This window comes from Hemiscyllium ocellatum, chromosome 30 (assembly GCF_020745735.1).
Source record: "Hemiscyllium ocellatum isolate sHemOce1 chromosome 30, sHemOce1.pat.X.cur, whole genome shotgun sequence".
Lineage (NCBI taxonomy): Eukaryota > Metazoa > Chordata > Chondrichthyes > Orectolobiformes > Hemiscylliidae > Hemiscyllium > Hemiscyllium ocellatum.
Genome location: NC_083430.1, coordinates 32,573,114 through 32,597,151, shown reverse-complemented (window position 1 = coordinate 32,597,151; position 24,038 = coordinate 32,573,114). Strand labels below are relative to the sequence as shown.

At 40.1% G+C, this 24,038-nt stretch overlaps 1 protein-coding gene across 4 annotated transcripts in view; it reads left to right on the top strand.

Annotated features, from left to right (window-relative positions):
- Positions 1 to 983: 983 nt before the first annotated feature.
- Positions 984 to 24,038, top strand: part of LOC132829994 (amine sulfotransferase-like) — a 30,877-nt gene continuing 7,822 nt past the window's right edge. The window contains exons 1-4 of one of the 4 annotated variants that reach the window (XM_060847447.1): positions 984 to 1,218; positions 15,411 to 15,572; positions 17,554 to 17,750; positions 20,572 to 20,698. In XM_060847447.1, coding sequence (XP_060703430.1) covers positions 15,425 to 15,572; positions 17,554 to 17,750; positions 20,572 to 20,698 — 472 coding nt within the window. In that variant the 5' untranslated portion in view covers positions 984 to 1,218; positions 15,411 to 15,424. Of the gene's footprint in view, positions 1,219 to 4,418; positions 4,542 to 11,901; positions 11,946 to 15,410; positions 15,573 to 17,553; positions 17,751 to 20,571; positions 20,699 to 24,038 lie in introns of those variants that run through there. The other 3 variants (XM_060847445.1, XM_060847446.1, XM_060847448.1) reach the window with 3 other exon arrangements.

Sequence of the window (24,038 nt, the reverse complement as noted above, 5' to 3'; positions counted from 1 at the left end):
GATTGGGCTTGGTTATAAACCTGGCTAAGAGTGAATTTGTAAAAGCCCAAGTCATAATCCTAGGCCATGTTATTGACTTGGAAAGATGGTCCCTTGGGATGTGAAAACAAAGGTTATTGGGGAGTTTCCCGTACCGTTGATGAAGAGGGAAGGACTACAATTCCTGGGATTGAGTGGGTTTTGTCAGAAGTTCACACTGAATTTTAGTAGTGTGGTTGCTCCACTGACAGTCTTGTTGAAGCAGTGTTGAAAATTTCAGTGGACACTTGACAGCCTGAAAGTTGCATTAACCACTGCCTCAGTGTTAGCCACACCTAATTATGCAAAGTCATCAATGCGAGTGATGAGAGTGTCGGTGCTGTACTCTTGCAAGAAGATGATGAGAAGATAGAAAGACCCCTTGGATCTTTTCTAGAAAATTGAATAATCGTCAATAGAAATATTCCACGATTGAGCTTGGTGTTGGCATTACAACATTTCAACATTTGTATTGCATGGATGGTGCCTGACAAATTGTATATACTGATCATAACCACTTAAAGTTTTTGAAAAATTTTAAAGATACAAGTTCTGGACAGTTTAGATGGAGCTTATTACTGCAGCCATTCAGTTTGAAAATCTTAAAATGAAAGAATGTAATTGCCGATGTGTTGTCAGAACCTTGATGAAGGAAGAGGAAGCATTTGGTGGCAGAAAAATGGACTGAAATGGACTGTAGACTTGAAAGTTTGCATGTTTTGAGTAAATGTAATATACTTGTATTGTAGCATAGGTAAGGCTTAAGGTTTTTAAAATGAAGACATCTTTGAACATGGATGGATTTTTTTTAACAGGGGAATGTGAAGAGGTGAACTTTGACCTGGTATTTTTTTTCACAAAGAAAGGTGGAGACAGAGGTGCTAATTGGTTTACTCAGAGCCAATAAACAGCATGTAAGGCCTTGGGAGTTGTTTTAAGAAAGTTCATGGAACAAGAGAAGCAGCCTCAATGGGTGGGGTCAAACTCCCACTGAACCAGGAATTTAGTTTTGGTTTTTCAGTAGCAGTTGATGATTCACTGGTCTGGTCCGTAACACTTTGTGGTGCATTCCTGAAACAAGAAGGTTTCGAAGGTGTGTTTGGCCGAACCAAACAGCTTTGGCTTCTTTTCTCTGAAGGCTGCAAAGCAGGAAAACAAATCTCTGATTTGACAGCATCTCGGGATCCCTTCTTCTATAAGGTAACATTAAATACAAGCAGAGGCTGTGGGATAAGGCAATGAGAAAAAAATTTCATCCCAGAATTCTGGCTAAACAAGCAGAAGGATTTTGAATAACAGGTTCCACTGGTCTGCAGATCTGAATTTGCAGCAGCCTGAGAATATCCCCAGAATTATTCCAACACCAGAACCTCCAAGTCAGCCAGAATTACTGAAATTCGCTATATGTTAGAATTATCATTATGCTTCAAAGGGACAGGCTGTGAAAGAACAAATGAAAATGTTCTGTTGCCAGAATCCTGTGCCATTTTGAGGTACAAAGGAATAAAAAGAACGTATTCAAGCAGAGTTCATCGTCATTGGTTGTGGTCACAAATACGCCTCCAGAACCTCCGCAAGGTCACTGCAAGGTCCCTGCTCTGGGCCTATAGCAGCCAGCAGTCCCTGGTCTGCCATCGCTGCAGCCAATGCCTCTCGCTGCCAATTTCAGGAGTCATAGAGTCTTAGATTAATAGAGATATACAGCACGGAACCAGGCCCTTCAGTCTAACGCGTCCATGCTGACCAGATATCCTACATTAATCTAAACCCATAAGGCAGCATTTAGCCCATATCCCTCTACACCCTTCCCATTCATGTAACCATTAGATGCCTTTTAAATATTGTAATCATACCAGCCTTCACCATTTCCTCTGGCAACTCATTCCAGAGTTACGTATATGTGAAAAAGTTGCCCCTTAGGTCCCTTTTAAATCTTTCCCTGTCACCTTTAACCTGTGCCCTCTAGTTTTAGATTGCCTTGCCCCAGGGAAGAGAAAATGTCTATTTACCCTATCCATGCTTTTCATGATTTTATAATCCTCTGTAAGGTCACCCCTCAGCCTCTGATGCTACAGGGAAAATAGCCCCAGTCTATTCAACTTGTCCTTCCAGCTCAAACATTCCAAGCCTCTCCCTGTAGCTCAAACTTACATCCTTGTAAATCTTTTCTGAACTCTGTCAAGTTTTATAACATTCTTCTTATAGCAGAGAGACCAGACCTGCACACAATATTCCAAAAGCAGCCCAGCCAATGTGCTATATAGTCGCAACATGACTTCACTACTCCTGTACTCAATGCACTGACCAATAACAGAAAACATATCAAATGCCTTCTCCACGAGCCTATCTACCTGCACTTCCAGTTTCAAGAAAATATGAATCTGCACTCCAAGATCTCTTTCTTTGTTCAGTGACCCTCCCCAGAACCTGACCATTAAGTGTATAAGTCCTGCCCTGATTTTTGCAGAAGGTAGAGTAGGGGAAGAGGATAAGGAGTAAATGAAAGGTGGAGATCGAGCCCAAAGAGCGAGAAGAACAGTTGGACAGACAAAGGAGTGAACAATGACCCAGCGAGGAGCTATTAGTGGATCCTGTTAGTGGCTAAAAATGGATTGTGTGTTTCAGCAGACTATGTAATAACAAGGTCTGGAATGTGAGGGCTGTGTTAAGGACGTGGGAGAGCACAAGCCCTAAAATTATTGAACTTGATATTGAGTCTGGAAGGCTGCATGGTCCCCCAGCAGAAAATGAGGTGCTTTTCTTTCATCTTGTGCTGCACTTCACTGGAGCACTGCAGCAAGCCTGAGGCAGAGATGATGGCCATGGAATTGTCTGGTGTGATTAGATTAGATTCTCTACAGTATGGGAACAGGTCCTTCAGCCCAGCAAGTCCACACCAACCCTCTGAAGAGTGACCCCCCAGTCCCATTCCCTATATTTACCCCTGACTAATGCACCTCACACTATGGCAATTTACCTACCCTGCACATTTTTGGATTGTGGGAGGAAAGTGGAGCACCAGGAGGAAACTCACGCAGACACAGGGAGAATGTGTAAACTCCGCACAGACAGTTGCTCGAGGCTAAAATCAAACCTGAGTCCCTGGTGCTGTGAGGCAGCAATGCTAACCATTGAGCCACCATGCCGCACCATGTGTTGAAGTGATAGGCAACTGGAAGTTTGCATATTTTTCATATTAATTTCTTTCACCAAAGCATAATGTTCTATCTTTTGGGAGCTGGTTCCCCAGTGCAGGGTTCTCTGAAAGGGATCCTTTCTCATCTAATTAATTTGGGGCCGAAATTGTTCCTTGCAGTAGTCCCTATCAACAAACACTTGAATAGATTTATGGGGTGCCAAGTCACGAGTGCTGTTTGGAAGCTATTTCAATGACGCTATTTTTACAAAAGAGAAATAAAAAAATGTCTAAGGATCAATGAGATTTACTGGGAAATATTGTGACATGGACAAAAACGTCAAAAAGCAAAGCTATGTTGTGAGGTGAGGGCAATAGGTACACACTTAACTTATTGGTCAGTGATTTTTTGATTCTGGGTAATATTAGCCTTACATTTATTATTTGTTTGAATTTTGTGTTCCTTTAACCCCACTCTCATCTTAATGTTAAGTAACATCCAAGAATTGTGATCTCTATTTCCATAACAATGTTGATTCTTCTATGAGATACCCATTTAAAGGTCCCCTTTCCGAGCAGAAAAAGCAACGCATTTACAGTCTTTCCCACAACTTAGATCCCTACCTCTCCATTGTACTTCATGTGTTTGACAATGACTTCTTCCAGGAGAAAGTGAGGACTGCAGATGCTGGAGATCAGAGCTGAAAATGTGTTGCTGGAAAAGCGCAGCAGGTCAGGCAGCATCCAAGGAACAGGAGATTCGATGTTTTGGGTATAAGCCCTTCTTCAGGAGGGCTCATGCCCGAAACGTCGATTCTCCTGTTCCTTGGATGCGGCCTGGCCTGCTGTGCTTTTCCAGCAATGACTTCTTCCATTCAACATTCCCACAGAATTTGATATTGTCAGCAAAACCTAAATCATTGTTTAAATAAGAGACTGTAATCAACTCTCCGTAGGATATCTCACCTCAGTATTCCCCATCCCAGCAAGACATGACCTCCATAGCACCCATCTTCTCGATGCTTCAAATAATGTTTTAATCATTCTCCAGCTTTACCTCAATGACTTGAATAAATGCAAAATACAGTGATTGCTGTAAATCTGAAACAAACAGAGAATTCTGAAGAAATTCAGCCATTCTGCTAGCAAGTTTGGAGGGAGAAATAGAGTTAATGTTTTGAATCAAGTATGAGGCTCCTTTAGAACTGGCATTTCTCCAACATTCTCTGTATTCCTTCACCCTCAACCAAACTCAGTATAGAGGTTAATCTGTGTTGAAGAAAAACAGCAACTGCCAAAGAGTGTGTGTGTGCTGCAGGTACATGATATTAAAACTATGGATGTGACAAAAGTCCAGTTTGCTGGACTATGATCCAAGAAAGGGTAGGTATGTGAAATAGAAATGGATGCATTATTAAATGTTTAAGAACTGGGTGAAATTGTGTTAAACTGAATGTTCTCTTACTCTCTTAAAAATTAATACAGTAAAATTAATATATACCTAAAAATCGTTGCAGGGGTAAGTTTGTTTTTGTGCCTTTCAGAGTATTTTTCAGTGCACCAAAAGTGTCTCTTATTCCAGTGAGCTATGATCTGCGATGGTTTTAAGGCTCAGGGCTTGTTGTGGACCGTCAATACTGATTTCCAAATCCTTATGTACCTTGAGTGCTTGGGAACAGGTTCAGTGCTTTATTCTCATTTTCAAAGGTCTGATGGTGACCTCCCAGACAAGATACCATTTGTATAATATAAGAGCTAGTATTTTATACATTATGTAAAGTGATAGACAAATCAGAATTAAAAATGAAGAAGAAAGGAGAGAATTAAAATATCAACAACGGAACAAGTGTGGAAGAAAATAGATAAAATAAATATTCTGAGTAGATTATGATACTGTGTGGAGTAAACTAAAGCCTAGCAGCTGGAAGCTGAGCTCTCTGTTTTTGTATTTATCTTCTAACCCAGATCATTTACTTTGTAGAAATCCTAAAGATGTGATTGTGTCATCATACTACTACCATATTTATAAGTGTGCCCTCAAGATAGCAAATAATTTTTCAAGCTTTCTGGAGTATATTGTTGAAGGAAATGGTAATTTGCAATTTTAGAGGAGATTTGTAGCTCAGTTTTGGATCAGGTTGCAAGTTTGCTCGCTGAGATGGTAGATTTGTTTTCAGACGTTTCGTCACCTTGCCAAGTAACATCATCAGTGAGCCTTCGATGAAGCACTGGTGTCTGTCCCACTTGCTAATTATGTGTCTTGGTTGCTGTGGTGACTGATATCACTTCCCGTTCTTTTTCTGAGAGGTTGGTAAATGGGGTCCAAATCGATGTGTTTGTTAATGGAGTTCTGGTTTGAATGCCAGGCCTCTAGGAATTCCTGTGCATGTCTTTGTTTAGCCTGTCCCAGAATGGATGTATTGTCATAGTCGAACTGGTGTTGAACAAACTAGGAGGAGAAAGTGAGGTCTGCAGATGCTGGAGATCAGAGCTGAAAATGTGTTGCTGGAGTCCCTCCTCCCTACCTTTTATCTTAGCCTGCTGGAAGTCCCTCCTCCCTACCTTTTATCTTAGCCTGCTGGTGAACTCAGATTTCTCCAGTTTCCTCATTTCCCCTCCCCCCACCTTGTCTTAGTCGAATCCCTCACACTCAGCACCGCCTTCCTAAACTGCAATCTTCTTCCTGACCTCTCCGCCCCCATCCCACTCTGGCCTATCACCCTCACCTTGACCTCCTTCCACCTATCATGTCTCCATCACCCCTCCCCCAAGTCCCTCCTCCCTACCTTTTATCTTAGCCTGCTGGACACACTTTCCTCATTCCTGATGAAGGGCTTATGCCCGAAACGTCGAATTTCCTGTTCCTTGGATGCTGCTTGAACAAACTAGCACTAGTATCCATACACACAGGCGAAGAGGGCACCAGTTTGACTAAAACATGCTTGTACTTGTTTTTAAATTACTGCATGAACTTTCTTCTGTCATTCCTCCAATTTCCTTTTGAACGCCAACTGTCCAGATCTCTGCATCCTGCCAATCTGACCTCCTGAACAATGCACTGTTCGGAACACTCCAGTATTGGTAACCCTGCCTCATGTGCTTGTCACAATCACCTGATGAAGGAGCGGCGCTCTGAAAGCTAGTGTGCTTCCAATTAAACCTGTTGGATTATAACCTGGTGTTGTGATTTTTAACTTTGTACACCCCAATCCAACATCGGCATCTCCAAATCCAGAAAGTATGCGAGTCCTGCAGCAGAGACTAAGGCAGGTAACAGCTATGTTAGAGCCTGCTGCTGTCTTACTAAAGAGATCAGGCAGCACATCTGAAAATCATAGAATATAAACCTGTGAGACTGAGGGCAACCAATCAAGATGAGATAATGTACTGATTCTGATGCAGATTACCCTGGACTCTTCATTTTCAGCAGTAAATGAAAATGTCTCTGATTCCATCCAGCAAACCTGAGAGGCCATGCACCAGAGTACTTGGGTTTGTCACTATCACCTTAAAGAATGTCAAATTAAAAATGTAATGCTTTTTTCCAGGACCTCAAACAAGCTGATAAGGAGCTTAGTGGACCATGAATTGGAGCTTGATCAGGTCCTGGGGATTTACCCACCTTTATGCAGTTCAAGACATCCAGCACTTCCTCCTCTGCAATATGGACATTTTTCAAGATATCACCATCTATTTGCCTACATTCTATATCTTCCATGTCCTTTTCCACAGTAAATACTAATGCAAAATACTCATTTTATATCCAGTTTTGCTTCTCTTAATCGTTCAAAGAGGTCTGCTAACTGCTCCGTGTGATCTTTCCATGACTCACTAAAGATCACAACATCATCCAGATAGACTGCACAGTTTGACATAAAGACTCTGTTCATGAGTCTTTGGAATGTGGCTGGTGCATTCTTCATTCCAAAGGGCATCACTTTGAATTGATATAGCCCCTTTGGGGTTACAAATACAGAAACTGCTTTCACTTTCTCTAATAAAGGTACTTGCCAATAACCACACAAGAAGTCTAACTTTGTGATGTAACTGACTTGTCCACTTTCTCGATACAGTCTGCCAATCTTGGTTTTGTTATGGCATAAACCTTCTGATAGTCTACACAAAATCATTAGGTCCTGTCACGTTTGGGAACTAACATGAACTCCACTCGTTCTGACTCGTTTCGCGATGATATGTTCATTGAGCATTCTGGGCCTATGTACTTTTTGAATGGTTTAAACCCGTAGGGGTGTTTTTTTTTAAATCAGAATAGCATTCCCTACTTTTACCTCAAGCAGAATAGCATGAGTCCACCCCATCTTATTCCTGCATATATCCTCATTTTGCTGCAACAAAACTTTCAGCTGGATTCTTTGCTCATGAGACAGATAGTTCACTAACTTATCCCACTCCTCAAGGATTTGCTCTTGTTTAATGTATTCTGAGACACATCAAACTCCATGACATCTGGATTTGATCCCTCTCTCTGCAGGGCAGTAACTAACACCCGTTTCTCCAGTTCTCACTCTCTTTATAATAAACTTTCAACATATTCACATAACATATGTGATACAGTTTTTTCAATCCAGCATCTTTACCAGATAATTTACCCAACTCAACTTATTTTTCAATTTGATAAGGACCACTAAACCTGGCTTTGAAGGGATCTCCTACCACTGGCGACAATACTAATATGTCATTCCCATGGGAAAACATCCAAATTTCAGAGCTTTTATCTGCCACCTGCTTCATTCTATGTTGTGCCCTCTTCAGGTACTGTTTAGCTAACTCACCTCCTTGATTTAATCTCTCCTCCACCTCCGATGCATTATCCAAGTGTGAGATCTCTGACTTTGGTCCTATCACTTCCTCTCTAATTAATTTCAAATTCCCTCTCACTTCATCCGAATATTAACTCAAAGGGAGTAAACTGAATAGATTAATTTGGGGCATCTCTAATAGCAAACAATATGACTTGGATACCTTTATCCCAATCTTTCAGATAAACCTGACAATACACTCTTAACATAGAACATAGAAAAGCACAACACAGAACAGGCCCTTTGGCCCACGGATGTTGTGCTGAGGTTTAATCCTAATGTAAAGTATAATAATTTAACCTACGCACCCCTCAACTCACTGCTATCCATGTGCATGTCCAGCAGTCACTTAAATGTCCCTAATGACATCGCTTCCACCACTACCACTGGCAATGCATTCCATGCATTCACAACTCTGTGTAAAGAACCTACCTCTGACATCTCCTTTATACCTTCCTCTTAATATCTTCAAACTATGACTCCTCATACCAGTCAATCCTGCCCTGAGGAAAAGTCTCTGGCTAATGACTCTATCTATTCCACTCATTATCTTGTATACCTCTTCAGGATCTGATGCCACAATTCCAAACTCCCTGGGATTCAGGATGGTAAGCACTTGACTTAAAGTGCTACATGCCTATATATCAATGACTTCCTTCAACAGCCTAGCAGTAAAATTTGACCCTTGGTCTGATTGAATCTCTCTGGTTAGCCCGTACCATGTGAAGAAAGCTGCAAACTCCTCTATCACCCTTTTTGCCTTAATACTCTATAATGGAATTGCCTCTGGAAATCTGCTGGAGACATCCATGATAGTGAGCAAGTACTGGTTCTCACTTTTAGTTTTCAGGATGAGACCTACACAATCAATCATAACCTGCGTGAAAATTTTTCAAATGTGGGAATTGGCAACAGAAGTGCTGGTTTTATTCCTGCCTGTGGCTTACCTACCATTTGGCATGTATGACATGTACGGCAAAAGTTAACCACACTCTTGTTAATTCCAGGCCAATAGAAATGCTTTTGTACCTTAGCTTGTGTCTTCCTAATCCATAGGTGACCTCCTACTGGTAGTTCATGTCCTACCTGTAACAATTAATGTCTAAATGTAACCAGCAACACAATCTAATGCACTTCAGCCCATTTCTCCTCTGCACTACCATGCTGTAGTCTCCATATGCATCTTAGGATGTTTAATTTAAGGTAATAACCCTCAGGAATACATTTTGACACCTTTTCCTCGTGTCCATCAGTATATATAGATTTTATTCTCTTGTCTTTCTGTTGTAAGTCCCTCAGCCTTTCAGGACTAAACACTTCTGCTTGAATCTTTGCCTGTTCAGATGTTTCTTGCACCATTACATCAAACAGGGTGTCCACTAAGTGAATCTCAACTCCTTTGTCTTTCTCTTTAGTTTTTACTTGGTGCTGTGACTTATGATAGTGGGGTCTTGTTACTACACAGTCTGGAAAAAATATTAAGGGTTTTTTTCTTTTAACTCCTCAGTTCCATGGTCTTAATTTGGCTTCTCCACAACAAGGGGTGCCACTTTCACCATGGATTCTGCTAAATGGTTCCCAAGAACAAACTGTATTCCTGGAACGGGCACTCTGTCAGTCACTCCCACTGTTACTTCCCCAGTCTTGAGTTGGTACTCCAACCTGATCTTACACAGGAGAATGTAAAATTTCTGTCTACCCCATCCCACAAATTACCACTCTCTTGGGTGACAGATCAGAAAGAGTGTAAATATGTTCATCTCTTGGTATTAGAGACTGATTAGATCCTGCACCTCACAAAATTATAACTTCTTGTCCTTCTCCCCTGTTCTTTCTGAGTAAACTTTCTCCACAGAGGCACAGTTTTTATAGAGATCAGGCACTAACTTCATACCCAGCCCCTGCCTGGGCTGTGCACTCTTCTGCAGGTCCTTGACTTTTCTTGGAGTTTCCTTTACTACTTTCAGTAATGCCACAACCTCCAGAATTAAACAAATTATCTCACCTACATTTTATTTAAAGATCTCAGACAGTAATTGGCAAGTGTTTAAATCTGCTGGGATCTTTCATAACCCAAATCTGTTCAAATCTGTCCAAATTTCAGAATCGATCTGTCTAAACCTGTCCAAATCATGGACTTGAGCTGTCCAAATCATGGACTTGAGACCCCAAACTGTTATGATACAGTGGTGAATTCTTCTGTTAATTAAACCAAACAACCAAAAATGATCATCTCGCCTCATAATCTGTTAAAATATGAGTGACAGAGAACTCCCAAATTCCACTATTTAAAGAAAATAATATCAATTTATTCCTTAACTCAAAAAGTGAACCCTAAACAAAAACTATTTACAACTCTAAGCCCCATTTCTTTTCATTGCTTATTATCTGCCTCCAGCTCTCTAACAATATACTGTTTCAATAAAAATTGCATCAACTTAATTTCAAAACCATACAGAAGCTGTTGTCGTGGGTATTTGTCTTCTTCTGTCTGAAGGTATCCCTGGGTCATCTTCTTTCTTTTTATCATGAAGACGTTTCATACGAGAAAAGCTACGTTTGATAGAGAATGTTTTGCTGGCAATTACTCTCTCGATGGCAATTACTCTCTGTCCAACTTTCAAAATACCTGCCTCTTTATACCCCTAACATTGGATTGTCTCATTTGTTCAAGGTTGGCAAAAACAATAAATCCAAACTCAATTGGGTTTTAGTATCCTGGGGCATAATTGAAACTGATTGGCTAAGTTGGAATTATTGTCAAAACAGCAACCAACTCAGATATCTGCTTCACAGCTAAATATTACATATTTCCAATTTTCCAGTACACTCAGAGACTGTTACAAGCCATCTGACAGGTGCTTGTAAGCTCTCAGTGCAAAAACACATTCACTCTCTCTCAAAGGTACAGTACATGCCTTCAACTGCAGAACAGTATCAAAAGTCAGAAAAAAAGTATACACAGTCAGTTCTGCTATAAAGTGGTAGTACTGTTCCCAGGCAATCCCATGTAATAAGAAAGTCATATAAGAGCAGCGCCATATAAACTCATGGGGCTGGAATCATGTTATAACCAGCAAGCAACACTTCATGGTTTAGAAATTAATTCATCAATCACATAACAGCGAAATTGTGTTAATGAAACACATGTTTTAACAGAACGATCTGTGATTCTCGTGAATTCATACATTGCTGATATTCTTTCTTAAAGCTGCCATTGCATGCTCACATGTAACACAAGATTACCATCTAGGTTCAAAGTTCTCCACCATTTCACAATTAATCTGTGAAACAGTTTCTCCCATTTTTAAAATGGGACAATCTATTGGTTTTCCTTTCTCTTCCTGCATGAGTAAAACTGGTGAGAGCAAACCCCCTCATGGATTGCAATTTCAGCTGTTTTATGGGTTGTAGTTTGAAGCCAGTTCTGGATGGTTCTGAAGTAGTGAGCTGTTCAACTTTTGCCTCATCCAGACGTTATAAAATTGTGAAATTTGTGTTAGGTTAATTCTGTTGATTCTGATCAAATTTGTGCACATTAAGAGTCCATTATGTTAATTTGTATTGAAATCTGAGACTAAAGCTTGTCCTCGTTTGTTCTCAATTTGATCTTTCCTGGATAGATCAGATTTCAAACAGCAATTATATGGTGTTCGAGGAATGTTGAATCTGAAAGAATTGGGACCTAAATCATTAAAAAAATAGTCTGGAGTCCAGAGTTTACCTTCTAATACTTAATTGGAATAAAGTTCATAGAAAACAACTGACTTGATCATTTGGACCTTTGGCTGGAACAATCAGAACAGTTCAAGACAGAGTTTAAGGAAGCTTTTAATATCTTTTAAGAAGTAATCCTCTGAAGATTTTCAAACCATGGTTGATTTACTGTTGGGAAAATGGATGTTGTGACATCTGAAGTTAGCCTGGTGATAGTTGTTTTCATCAATTTGTTGGGACATGTTACGACACAGGTAGGACTTGAAAGTAACTGGAATTTCTAGCCCAGAGGTTGGGGCATTACCATGACAGAAGCTGTTTTGCTTGGTGATGTTGTGTGCCTGTCGGCTCAATGTTATATTGAGTCGAGTGTACTTTGGTCATCCAGTGATTACTCAAGCAACTTTACGCTATTTCCTATCTCAGGACAGTTACAAGATTCACCCCACTTAAAATGAGTTTACAGATCTGGATTTCAAGTGATTGGAAGAGTTAATATAAGGACGGCTGATTTGCAAGAAAGTATTTAACTGGTTATTTATTTTACACTGGTGTTTATTTTGAAAAAAAATTATTTGTTGAACTGTTAGCTGTAGCTTGTACTTTGGTCAAATTGGGCAACTGTATAAAACAGACAATGACACCCACAATATCTTTATTGATGTAATATTCATAAAATTGAGTAGAGATTAAGGTGTAAGTTCAAGGCCATTAATTAAATAAAGTACAAGGAAGGATGGGAGGTCAGAAGCGATCTGCTGCTATTGAGAGAAGTAAGTTGCTGCTACTGCTGCTATTGAGAGAGTGAGAACTCTGTTCAGAGAAGAAATCAAAATTAAGATCTCAGAAATGTGGTGAGACCACAGGAACTTGGTGAAATGGGCAGACAGGTGGTAGATGAAGTTCAATGCAAGAAATGTGATGCTTTTTGATCCAAACAATACAGAATGATGGTTTACAATCAAAGATTCTACTCTAAAGGTTGTGCATAAGGAAAGGGACCGGAACATTTTTAAAGGTGGCAGCACAGGTAGAGAGACCTGTTCATAAAGTGGAGAGTATTCTAGGCTTATTTGATAGAGGCATAGAGTACAAAAGCAGGGAAGGTATCTTGAATGTTTATGGGATACTACTTAAAGCTCAGCTGGAGTACTGTGTACATTTCTGCACACTGCACCCTTAGGAAGAATGTGAATACATTGGAGTGAGTGAAGGAAAAGAATCCAAAACTGATTCCATGGATGAGAAACTTCAATTGTGAAAATAAATAGGCAAAGTTGGATCATTTTTGCTTGGATCTGAGAAAGTTCAGAGGAGATTTGATGGAAGTTTATGGAATCATGATGGGCCTGGACAGAGTAGATAGACAGAAACTTTTCCCACTTGTAAAACAATCAAGATGCAAATGTGAGGTAAGGAAAAGCTTTTTCATACAGTGAGTAGTTTAGGGTATGGAATGTATAAGCGAAAATTCAGGTTGAATTTAGGCATTCAAGATGGGCTTTCAATGTTTCTATTTTTGATTTGATTTATTGTTGCCACATGTACCAAGATACAGTGAAAATTAATGTATTGTGTGCTAATCAGACAAGTCATACCTGACGTAAGTACATAATGATAACAGAATAGAATGGAGAATATTGTGTTACAGCTAGAGAGAAGGTGCAGAGAAAGGTCAACTCTCAGGTATAAGAAATCTGTTCATAAGTCAGATAACAGCAGGGAAGAAGCTTTTGTTAATCTTTTGATACGTGTTTTCAAACTTTTGCATCTTCTGCCCAATGAAAGAGAGCGGAAAAGAGTATAACGGGGGTTGGGAGAGTCGTTAATTATGTTGGCTGTTTTTCCAGCGCAACAGGAAGTGTAACACAGTCAATGGAAGGAAGGCGTCTTTTTGTGATGGACTTGGCTGTATTCACAGTTCTCTGTAATTTCTTATGGTCTTGGGCAGCCAGTTTCCACACCAAGCTGTGATATAGGAGAAACTGAGAACTGCAAATGCTGGAGATCAGCATCGACAGTGAGGTACTGGAAAAACACATCAGGTCAGGCAGCATCCGAGGAGTAGGAGAATCGATGTTTCAGGCATGAGCCCTTCATCACCTGATGAATGTCTCTTGCCCAGAATGCCGATTCTCCTGCTGCTTGGATGTTGCCTGACCTGCTGTGCTTCTCCAGCACCACAGGCTGTGATATATCCAGATAGGAAGTTTTCTGTGGTGCACACACAAAAATTGATAAGACTCACTGCAGACTTGCTGTATATCCTTTGCCTTTTGAGGAAGTGAAGGCATTAATGTGCTGTTTTGACATTAGCGTTGAAATGGATGTACCAGGATAGATCATTTACTCCTAGAAACTTAACTTTCAACCACCTCCACCTCAGCACCTGATGCACACATGAACATGACCTTTACTCCACTTCCTGAAGTCGATGGCTAGCTCCTTTGTTTTGCTGACATTGAGGGAGAGATTGTTGTCATCACACCATGCCACTGAGCTGCCGATCTCCTTCCTGTACTCTGTCCTGTCATTGTTTGAGATCCAACCCACAATGGTCGGGTCATCAGAAAATGTTTAAATGGAGTTAGACCTGAATTTGGCCACATAATCTTGAGTACATAAGGCGTATAGTAAGGCATTTAGAATATAATCTTGTGAGCCACAAGTTTTGAGGATAGTCGTAGAAGAGGTGTTGTTGCCTATATTTGTTGATTGTGATCTGTAGGTCAGGATGTTAAGGATCCAGTCATAAAGGGACAAGCAGAGTCCTCGGTCTCAGAGTCTGGAGGTGAGTTTGTTTGAATTATGATGTGGAAGACAAAATAATCATTTATTTTGAATAATTAAGGTAGAAGAATAAGTCAGGAAATTGACAATAAATCAAAGACAGTCATTGCAGACCTGAATAGCCTCCTTCTGCATCATGTCAATTCTGTGACACTGTGTTATTGAAAAACTAGTTATTGAAAAATACCATGCAGTTAGCTTCACTCGTGCACATTAGATTACTTACAGTGTGGAAACAGGACCTTCAGCCCAACAAGTTCACACCAACCCGCCACCCACCCAGACCCATTCCCCTAACACTACGGGCAATTTAGTGTTGCCAATTCACCTAACCTGCACATTTTTGGACTGTGGGAGGAAACCAGAGCACCCGGAGGAAACCCACGCAGACACAGGGAGAATGTGCAAACTCCACACAGTCAGTCACCTGAGGTGGGAATTGAACCTGGGTCTCTGGCGCTGTGAGGCAGCAGTGCTAACCACTGTGCCACCGTGCCGCTCACCCATATGGCACTATTTTATCTTTTGTTCGTATGCGATACTGTACCTGGCAGGTACTCCCTGAGAGTGACTGGGTAGGTGAGCAAGAAAATGGTAGAAGTGGGTGAGTAAGCATGTAGTTAATAGGTAGTAGCTGGGTGAATGGTGAGTGAGGGGGTGACTAGGCTGGCTGTGGTGTAGGGGAATGGGGAAAACAAGCCTATCAGGCTTTCAGATAACTCCTGGAAATCCTTAGGTAATGCTGAAGGGGCAGAAATTTGAGCCTCCACAGATTTTTCTTGACTTTGTGCTGAAGGAAGGCAAAAGTTGTTGAAGCAAAGGCTTGGGTAATAATTCTTGTCATGTGTTACAGAATTCTGGACTGATCTTGCAATTGCCTGCTGCTAACGTATGCAAAATGAAGCCTAAAGTAAATATTTTCTTTTTAGCTAAAAATTCCACAATGGAAAACAGTGAACTACCAATGACGTACTTTCGACATAATGGCATCATATTCTGTTCACCGTTACACACAGCTGAGCAACTTGAATGGCTGAAAGATTTCAACATAGATCCACATATTCCAGTCATTGTCACTTACCCCAAATCTGGTGAGAAACTGTTGTGTCTAGAGTTGCTGAACAATTATTTCAAAGGAATGTTGAATATATAGTTATGCCTTTTAATTTTCTTCTGTTTGTGAGCTACTCCCTGTGAGGGTTGAATTCATGAGTGAAGGTGATAGGTGAATCTGTGATAAAAATACATACATTTGTCAGCCTTCCATAACAACTGAATTCTGTTATCGCTTGGGCTTGGTTGGTATGCACAATTCCTCATTTTAAATGGAGTTATGGAAAGCAGCAGAAATCAGTCTCTGCTGATCACATTTGCAGGACCTAGAGTGCTGTCCAGGTATTTATTTTGTCCTTGTTAGCTTAGATAACCAGTGCCAGTCTGTGATGGAGAATATCACAAAGTGTCATGCATTTATCATGACAAGAAAAAGAAGCTAACAACAGAATTACAGAATGATTTCATCACAGGAGGCCATCTGACCCAATAAACGCAAGCCAGCTCTCTGCAAGAGCAATTCATCAAGTGTCATTCTCAACCTCTTTCTCGTAACTGTGAAAATCTTTTCAGATAATTATCAGTTCTCTTTTGAACCCTCAAAAGAATGTCACTTTTACTGACAATAGGTTATGGTTGATAACAAATGCAAACAAATATAAAGAATCTATTTAACATCAGAATTTTCTCAGCATTGGTCTCCTTCATGATACAACACCTAGAAGCTGAGAGACAAGGCATAAGATTTACAGGTGTGTGGGCCCAAAATCCTTGCAATGTCTGTTAGACTGGGCTGGTCTGTTCAGTTGACAGCTGACCCCCACACGCGTGTCACAGCATTTCCCATTCTCTCTGCTACTGGAATGTCCACGATGCAAATACAGTATTAGGAGAAAATGAGGACTGCAGATGTCGGATATTAGAGTCGAGACTGTGTTACTGGAAAAGCATTGCAGATCAGGCAGCATGAGAATCAATATGTCGGGCATAAGCCCTTCCCAACATTTCTCACCTAATCACTGTGCTTTTGCACTATTTTCAGCCACTTTTGTGGTTGTGTCACCATAATCTTACCACACCAAAGGGGCTACTCTCTTATTAGAGACAAGCAACTTGTAGTGATTTAACCTGAGGGCCACCAGACCTCAGGCAAGGGAAGAGGTTGATAAGGAGAGTCCTTTATAGTAACCTCAATCTGGTGATGGGAATTGAACCCATGCTATTGGTATCCCACTTTGTAAACCACAAATCCAGCCAAATGAGCTAAACCAAATCTTCAGACATTGCCAGCCTTTATAAACACAAACCTCAACCCTAGCTCAGGAACTTTTTGCCCCATGCCCCCACTTTGAAGTCTTACAGTGATCCAAGGACCAGAAACTTTAAATGGGGAGCTGATAATGATAGCAAGTAATACTGTCTGTAATGCTATAACCAACATTGTCTCCAAGATGATTTTTCTGAAGAAACTATCTCATTGTAGAATGCAAATATAACTTAAAATATATTCATTCCACTTAATTAAAGATCCCTGAAAAATAAATGGAAACCTTAATCTCGTGTGATGATGCAAGGAGCCAATGTTTGTGCAGAATGTGAATAATTAAATTTCTCTAAACAGACATTTGCTGATGATATTGCATTTTGGCAGCAACCCTTAAATCGATAGCGGAAAGAATTTTAAAATTTGATTGAGACTGACATAATCCATTTTGTTCAAGCATGTTGAATATCTGTTGCATTTCAATTATTTCACAGTGGATAGTCTGCTGCTGACAGTTTCAGAACAATGACATTCCCCCATGTATTCTGATCCTCCTGTTTTGAGTGCATTTGTGTTCCCTGACAGAAAGAATGGAACAGTTACTCTCATGAACACAAGAATTGCTATTTATTTGATGACATTTCTGTTGATAATAGGCTCATAACTCTTTTGATAAAAGTCACAAAGGAATAGAAAAGGGAAGGCACCTTTTTCCAACCTGTTTTTCTATTAATTACTTTGTCTCCCTGGTTCAGGAACAACTTGGATGCAGCAGGTCATGAGTCTGATTTTATGCAATGATAATGATTCTAAAAAAGAGATGAACCTCTATGAGAGAGCCCCGTGGATGGAGATAGTGCGATTCACGTCTGAAACCACAGATTATCAGATGTTGACAACACATTTACGCTACCAAATGGTGCCGAACTGTGTGAAAAACAAAATGTTCAAGGTGTGTTTTAACCAACTTTAAATATAATTGCAGTCCAATAAATTCTTTGCTACATTGAAATTGTAGTTACCTGTATCAATCTATTTTTCTGATGTTCAAATATACAGAAAATAAACTGTACAGTACCTCTAATTTCTAATGGCATACTAGTGATATTTCTTTCATGAATATGATATATTTTCTTCTCAAGGAAGTAAAAACCTAAAACTATCATCCTATTGTGGCAAAGTATAGAGTTGATCAATGTGGCTCAACCCCCAGTCTGGAACTTGTCTATGCTGGGAATCTTTCCTCAGTGTGACTCACTCAACTGAAGTGCAGTAATTTACTAAATCAGCTTAGTACATATATTTTACTTCATTTGTTTAATTTAAAAGTTGAGCCATGATTGTGGCATTAAAATATAAGATGCCTTAAAGGTAGGCAATCTCCTTGAATGTACTGTTCTTTACTGTCAGTCTATCAACTTCTTAATAGATCAAGAGTCCTGGGTTCAAGTGCCCACTGGTCCAGAGGTGTGTAATAATATATCTGAACAGGTTCATAGACTAACATATACAGTATGGTTGAATAGTTGGCATTTACCATTCCCCTCTGGCAATGTCGTAGGTTTTGAAAAGCTCCTGTAGGATCTTGCTTTTGAAGTTGCACACCTAATTCCTGTGAATCTAACATGGAACTCCAAAGCAGAGAAAGCAATCACACAGTAATACATTGACAATAATTTCTGCATTCTGTCAGGGGCGCGAATGCCCTGTATGAACTTAAAGACATCCATGTGTGTGAGAATCTGCTTGGCACTATTAATTGCTAGGGTCAAAGTTTGGAAAACCCACTGCAAGGACCTCTTGAGGTTTTTTGATAACCAGGAACTCCATGCCAGGATGAGGTTGGTTCACTGCTTTGGTCAATACACCTCTCTCAACTTCATCAGTATTCCTGAATATCAGCAGCCACCCAGGAGCAGTAACACTGCTCTCTGATCAGGGCAGTAAGTTTTCCCATTGCTTGGTGTTGTGCTAGATCATGAACCACAATTAACACTTGCCACTTGAGGCTGTTAGGAAGAATGAGCTGCATCACCTCTCTCTCACTGTCACGGAGCAGCCTTCTGAAAACGTATTGCTCTTGCCTGATCCTTTTCAGGATCTCAATAGGGTTTGTGCCTGTTCGGATTCCTTCATCAGCTGGCATCAGGTTGGCAGCTGTTGAGCCTTCTTTTCATGGTGCAGTCAATGTCAATCAACTGAGTTGTCTGAGGGCCTTTTTGAGAGAGATGTCAAAAACGAAAGTATTCCTGACTCCATCTCAGTTTGGATCTCACTCATAAGAGCATTGAAGGGACTTGGCTGACTCATTACCTGTATGTCAGGGGGAATGGGAACAGAATGCTGCTTTTGACTTTGTTCATTGGCAGAGTACCGGCCACCAGCCTTCAATTAGTCCCAGGTTGTTCTCCAGCTGTGGGGAATTCTCCAGTGAATGGCCTCAGCATTTGCGTTGTAATTTGCCTAACCTGTACTGGATCTTGAATTGAAACTGAACATGTTCAGTGGCCCGTTTGCAATTGTCAGCAACCAGCAAGCAGAAAGTCTGGATCTCATTAAACATGGAGTTCCATGTTGTGCAAAATTTAAACTTGCTGCCAGTATGCCCATTGTTATCGAGTCATAGAGTCAAATAAATGTACAGCATGGAAACAAACCTTTTGGTCCAATCCGTCCATGCCGACCAGATATCCCAACCCAATCTAGTCCCACCTGCCAGCACCCGGCCCATATTCTTCAAAACCCTTCCTATTCATATACCCATCCAAATGCCTCTTAAATGTTGCAATAGTACCAGCCTCCACCACTTCCTCTGGCCACCCTCTGTGTGAAAAAGTTGCCCATTAGGACTCTTTTACATCTTTCCCCTCTCACCTTAAACCTATGCCCTCTAGTTCTGGTTTCCCCAACCCCAGGGAAAAGACTTTGTCCATTTACCCTGTCCATGCCCCTCATAATTTTGTAAACCTCTATAAGGTCACCCCTCAGCCTCCGACACTCCAGGGAAAACAGCCCCAGCCTGTTCAGCCCCTCCCTATAGCTCAGATCCTCCAACCCTGGCAACATCCTTGTAAATCTTTTCTGAACCCTTTCAAGTTTCACAACATCTTTCTGGAGACCAGAATTGCACGCAATATTCCAACAGTGGCCTAATCAATGTCCTGTACAGCTGCAACATGACCTCCCAACTCCTGTACTCAATACTCTGACCAATAAAAGAAAGCATTTTGTTGAGGGTTTTGTCTCCTGTCAGACAGTGCTGTATCTTCATTCCGTTTGTTTTATGCAGAGGTGTGAAGTTAAAGGGAAGCCACCTGTTGCAATTGTTAAAGTAGAGCTTCCTAAACACCTGCCGTGCTGGTGACAAGGCTATCAGATGAAGGGCTTTTGCCCAAAACGTCGAATTTCCTGTTCCTTGGATGCTGCCTGGCCTGCTGCGCTTTAACCAGCAATACATTTTCAGCCTGTATTAGCTGGAAAGTGCAGGCCAAAAGCCAAAAAAAAGCTAAATAGTGCAAGTGACCTCTAAAGGTTTGGACATCACCTCCCATGGAGTGATGAAACATTCTGAGAACAAGTCTGTTGGATAAAGCTGAGTAATGATGGCAGATTTCTCTCCACGGATGCTGCCAGATCTGCTAAGCTTTTTCAGCAATTTTTGTTTTTGCACTAAGCCTAATTGTCTGGGTGGATTATTGCCCAGTAGAGACATTAATAAATGAGCAACCGCTGACAAATGATTTGTATTTGTTTTGTATTTGTTTCCAACCCAGATCATTTATGTCACCAGGAATCCCAAGGATGTGATTGTGTCTTCATATCACTTTCATAAATATAGTCGTTTCTTGGAGAAACCAAAAGATTTTCAAGATTTCCTGAAGAAATTTATTGAAGGAAACGGTATGTCTTTTTCTAAAGTTTTACTTAGATTTATCAAATGTTTCATATTACTCTTTTGTTTTAAATAATCAAATATTTTAAGATCCTCTGAGCTAGAAATTCAGCTCCAAAAGCCAAAACTTTCAGAGGGATGAACACAGCTCTTTGAGCTGCTCCTGATGTGGTCCTACTCTACTCCGTATACAGGGATGAACATACGTGCACACACCTGAAGCCTCCCAGCTCGTCATATCATGACATCAAACAGCTGTTCCAGCTTTCTCCGCCATATTTATTGAAATACCCCATTTTCCACAAACTTCAGCATATGTTTGGAGGGTCAGCCAACAACAACTGATGAGGACGGCTTGTGTGGAGGAATATGTAAATTTATAAAGAAAAATGATCTGATGGTATTGCAGGGAAATTATTGTGGCAATGATATCCAGAGTGGGACAGAGCGTACAAGCATCGAAAAGTAAACAACAAGGGTCAAAGAAGACAAGTATGGCAAAAAAGACAAATGTAATGACTGTTTACTTAAACACACATTGTATTGTGAAGAAAAGAAATGAATAATGCTACAAGTAGATGTTAATGTGTATGATCCTACAATAATTATAGAAACATGGTTACAGGGAGATCAAAGCTAGAAACTAAATGTTCATTAGTAGCTGGCTGTTGACAGGTTAGCCAGGAAAGGAGGATGGTAAGGCTTTTTGATAGTACATGAATGACATGTGTAGTAACTGGAAATTATCTAGGATTGGATGGTCTCAAATTCACATGGATTGCAGTAAGAAGTAACAAGGAAAATAAGATACCAATGGTAGTTTTCTCTAGGCCTTCTAACAGTTGGTGTTCTATAGAATAGAGTTAATGAGGATATAATGAGGGCATGTAAAAAAGGCAGTATATTACCAAGGCAACTTTAATCTTCAAGCAGATTAGGAAAATCAAACTGGCAAAGGTATCCACAAGGGAGCATTCATGGAGTATCTGGAACAATATGTTGAGGATCTAATCGGGGATCAGGTTATTTGTAATTAGGCAGATTTAATAAATGATCTTAGAATACAAGATTCCCTCAAGAATAGTGACCATAACATGGTAGAATTTAGCATTCAGTTTGAGAGTGAGAAACTTGGATCAGAAACAATAGGGCTAAAATTAAATAATGGAAACTGGGCACGGCTGACTGGAGTGGACTGGAAACCAGAAAGGTAAATGATGAAAAATGGCACACACTGTTGCGACATGGGGTAAACCCTCCTACACATTTTTAACCTAGCAGAAAAGATTTATCCCATGCAGCAATCTGTGAAAATTCGATAGGCCAAGAACTAGTTAAAGTTTAAAAAACAACTTTATTTCTAAAGTATAACATAGAATAATTAACTAACAATTGTTTACAACTCCTTCCTCTAACCTATCTTTTACCTTCTCTATCCATAATACTAGTCTGAGAAAACTCCCAATTAAGATTTACAAAACAAAACTTCTCATCTCAAAACCAAGTAGCTGTTGGTTCTCCTCTATATTTCTGTCTTTTTTTTCTTCTTGGGGATTCTGCTTCACAGGTTACTGATTGATAAAGGTACCTTTAAGAGAGTTGTTTGTCCGGTAGTCTTTACATGCTGGCAGCTTGGAAGGTCTCCTCTCAACTGTTTAATTTTCTCCAGTCTTATGCCCTCAAAGAATCAGATTGTGTCATTGGTTCTTAAAGGTAAAGTACACACACATCTTCATAACAACACTTCAAAAAAAATGCTCATGCTTCACAGCAAAGACATATTCCAGTGAACAAGGAGGATCCTAGGGAGGGGATAAATAGATCATAGTTAACCAAGGAAGTTAAGGATAGTATCCAGTTGAAAGAAAAAATATACAATGTGGCAAAGTTTGGTGGTGAACCACAGGATTAGGATAGTTTTAAAAGACAACAAAGGCCAAAAAATAATTTAGGGAATAAATGAACTGAGGGCAAATTAGTAAGTAATATAAAAGGAAATAATAAGATCTTTTTAAAATATATAAAAATGGAAGAAAGAGTCCAAAGTGAACATAGGCCCTTTTACCAAAGAAAACTGCTAAAATAAGAACGAGGAATGAAGAAATGGCTCAGGAGTTGAATAATACATTGTGACAATCGTCACAGTAGAAGACATGAATAGCATTCCCAAAATGTGAAATAATCAATGGGCTAAAATAATACACCATAACTATCACTAGAATAAAAGGTATGGAGGAAACCAATGGCAGTAATGGTTGATACTGTCTTGGATCTGATGGGTCCAAGGATTTTAAAGGAAGTAGCCACAGAGATAGTGAACACACTGGTAGTAGTTGAACAGGAATCTTTAGATTCTGGAATAGAAAATTGCTGGTGGAAACACTTATTCAAAAAGGGAAGGAGAGGGTAAAAAAACAGACAACCATCTCCCAGTTAGCTTAACACTGGTTTCCTCTTCGGCACTTTGCCATCTCTATGGCCTCTATCCTCCATTTCTCTTACATCCCTCTGCTGGTCATATCTTTGATTTTTGTTGACTGCTGTCAGCAGAGCAGGCACATATTCTCCTTGTCACACCTTCATTTAGATCTCTAGTTCACTTTACCATCATTAGCACTCTTTGCATTTTGCTGGAGATAGCCTCACAACCAGTCACACCCATGTCTGCTCCCCTTCTGCCAACAGTCTGGCAACCACAACTTTCCAACTCCTTTCATTTCTGATGAACAGTAATATTGGTCTTGAATTACCTCAATTTCTCTCACCACAGATGCTGCCAGACCTGCTCAGTTTATCTAACACTTTTTGTTTTTATTTTGGATTTCCAACATCTGCAGTATTTTACTTTCATTTGAGAGCTTAACATGTCATTGGGCAAACAATAAAGATGTTTGTGTAATATGAGAGGATTTAGAATTACACGCTATATTCAAGCACAGTCAGCACAGCGTCATGAGGAGGAAATGATGCCTGACAAATCTATTGGAGTGCCTTCTCGAGGTAACAAGCAGGTGGGATAAAAGGGAACCAGTAGATCTGATATTTTTGGGATTCAGAAAGGCATATAATAAGGTACATTCTGGAGTAGAGTGGTGCTGGAAAAGCACAGCAGTTCAGGCAGCATCCTTACCTATTTAATAAGGTACAGCACATATGGCATTTAATAAGAATCCTTGATTTTGGAGACAGTACATCAGCTTGAACAGAGGATTAGCGAAAGTTGCAATAAAGGAGGCATTTAAATGATGGTAACTTGTGAAAAATTGTAGCGGCACACAATCTGTACTCGCCACAATTGTTTATAATATAAATTGATGCATGACTTGCAGTGTCAGAAATGAATGTTTG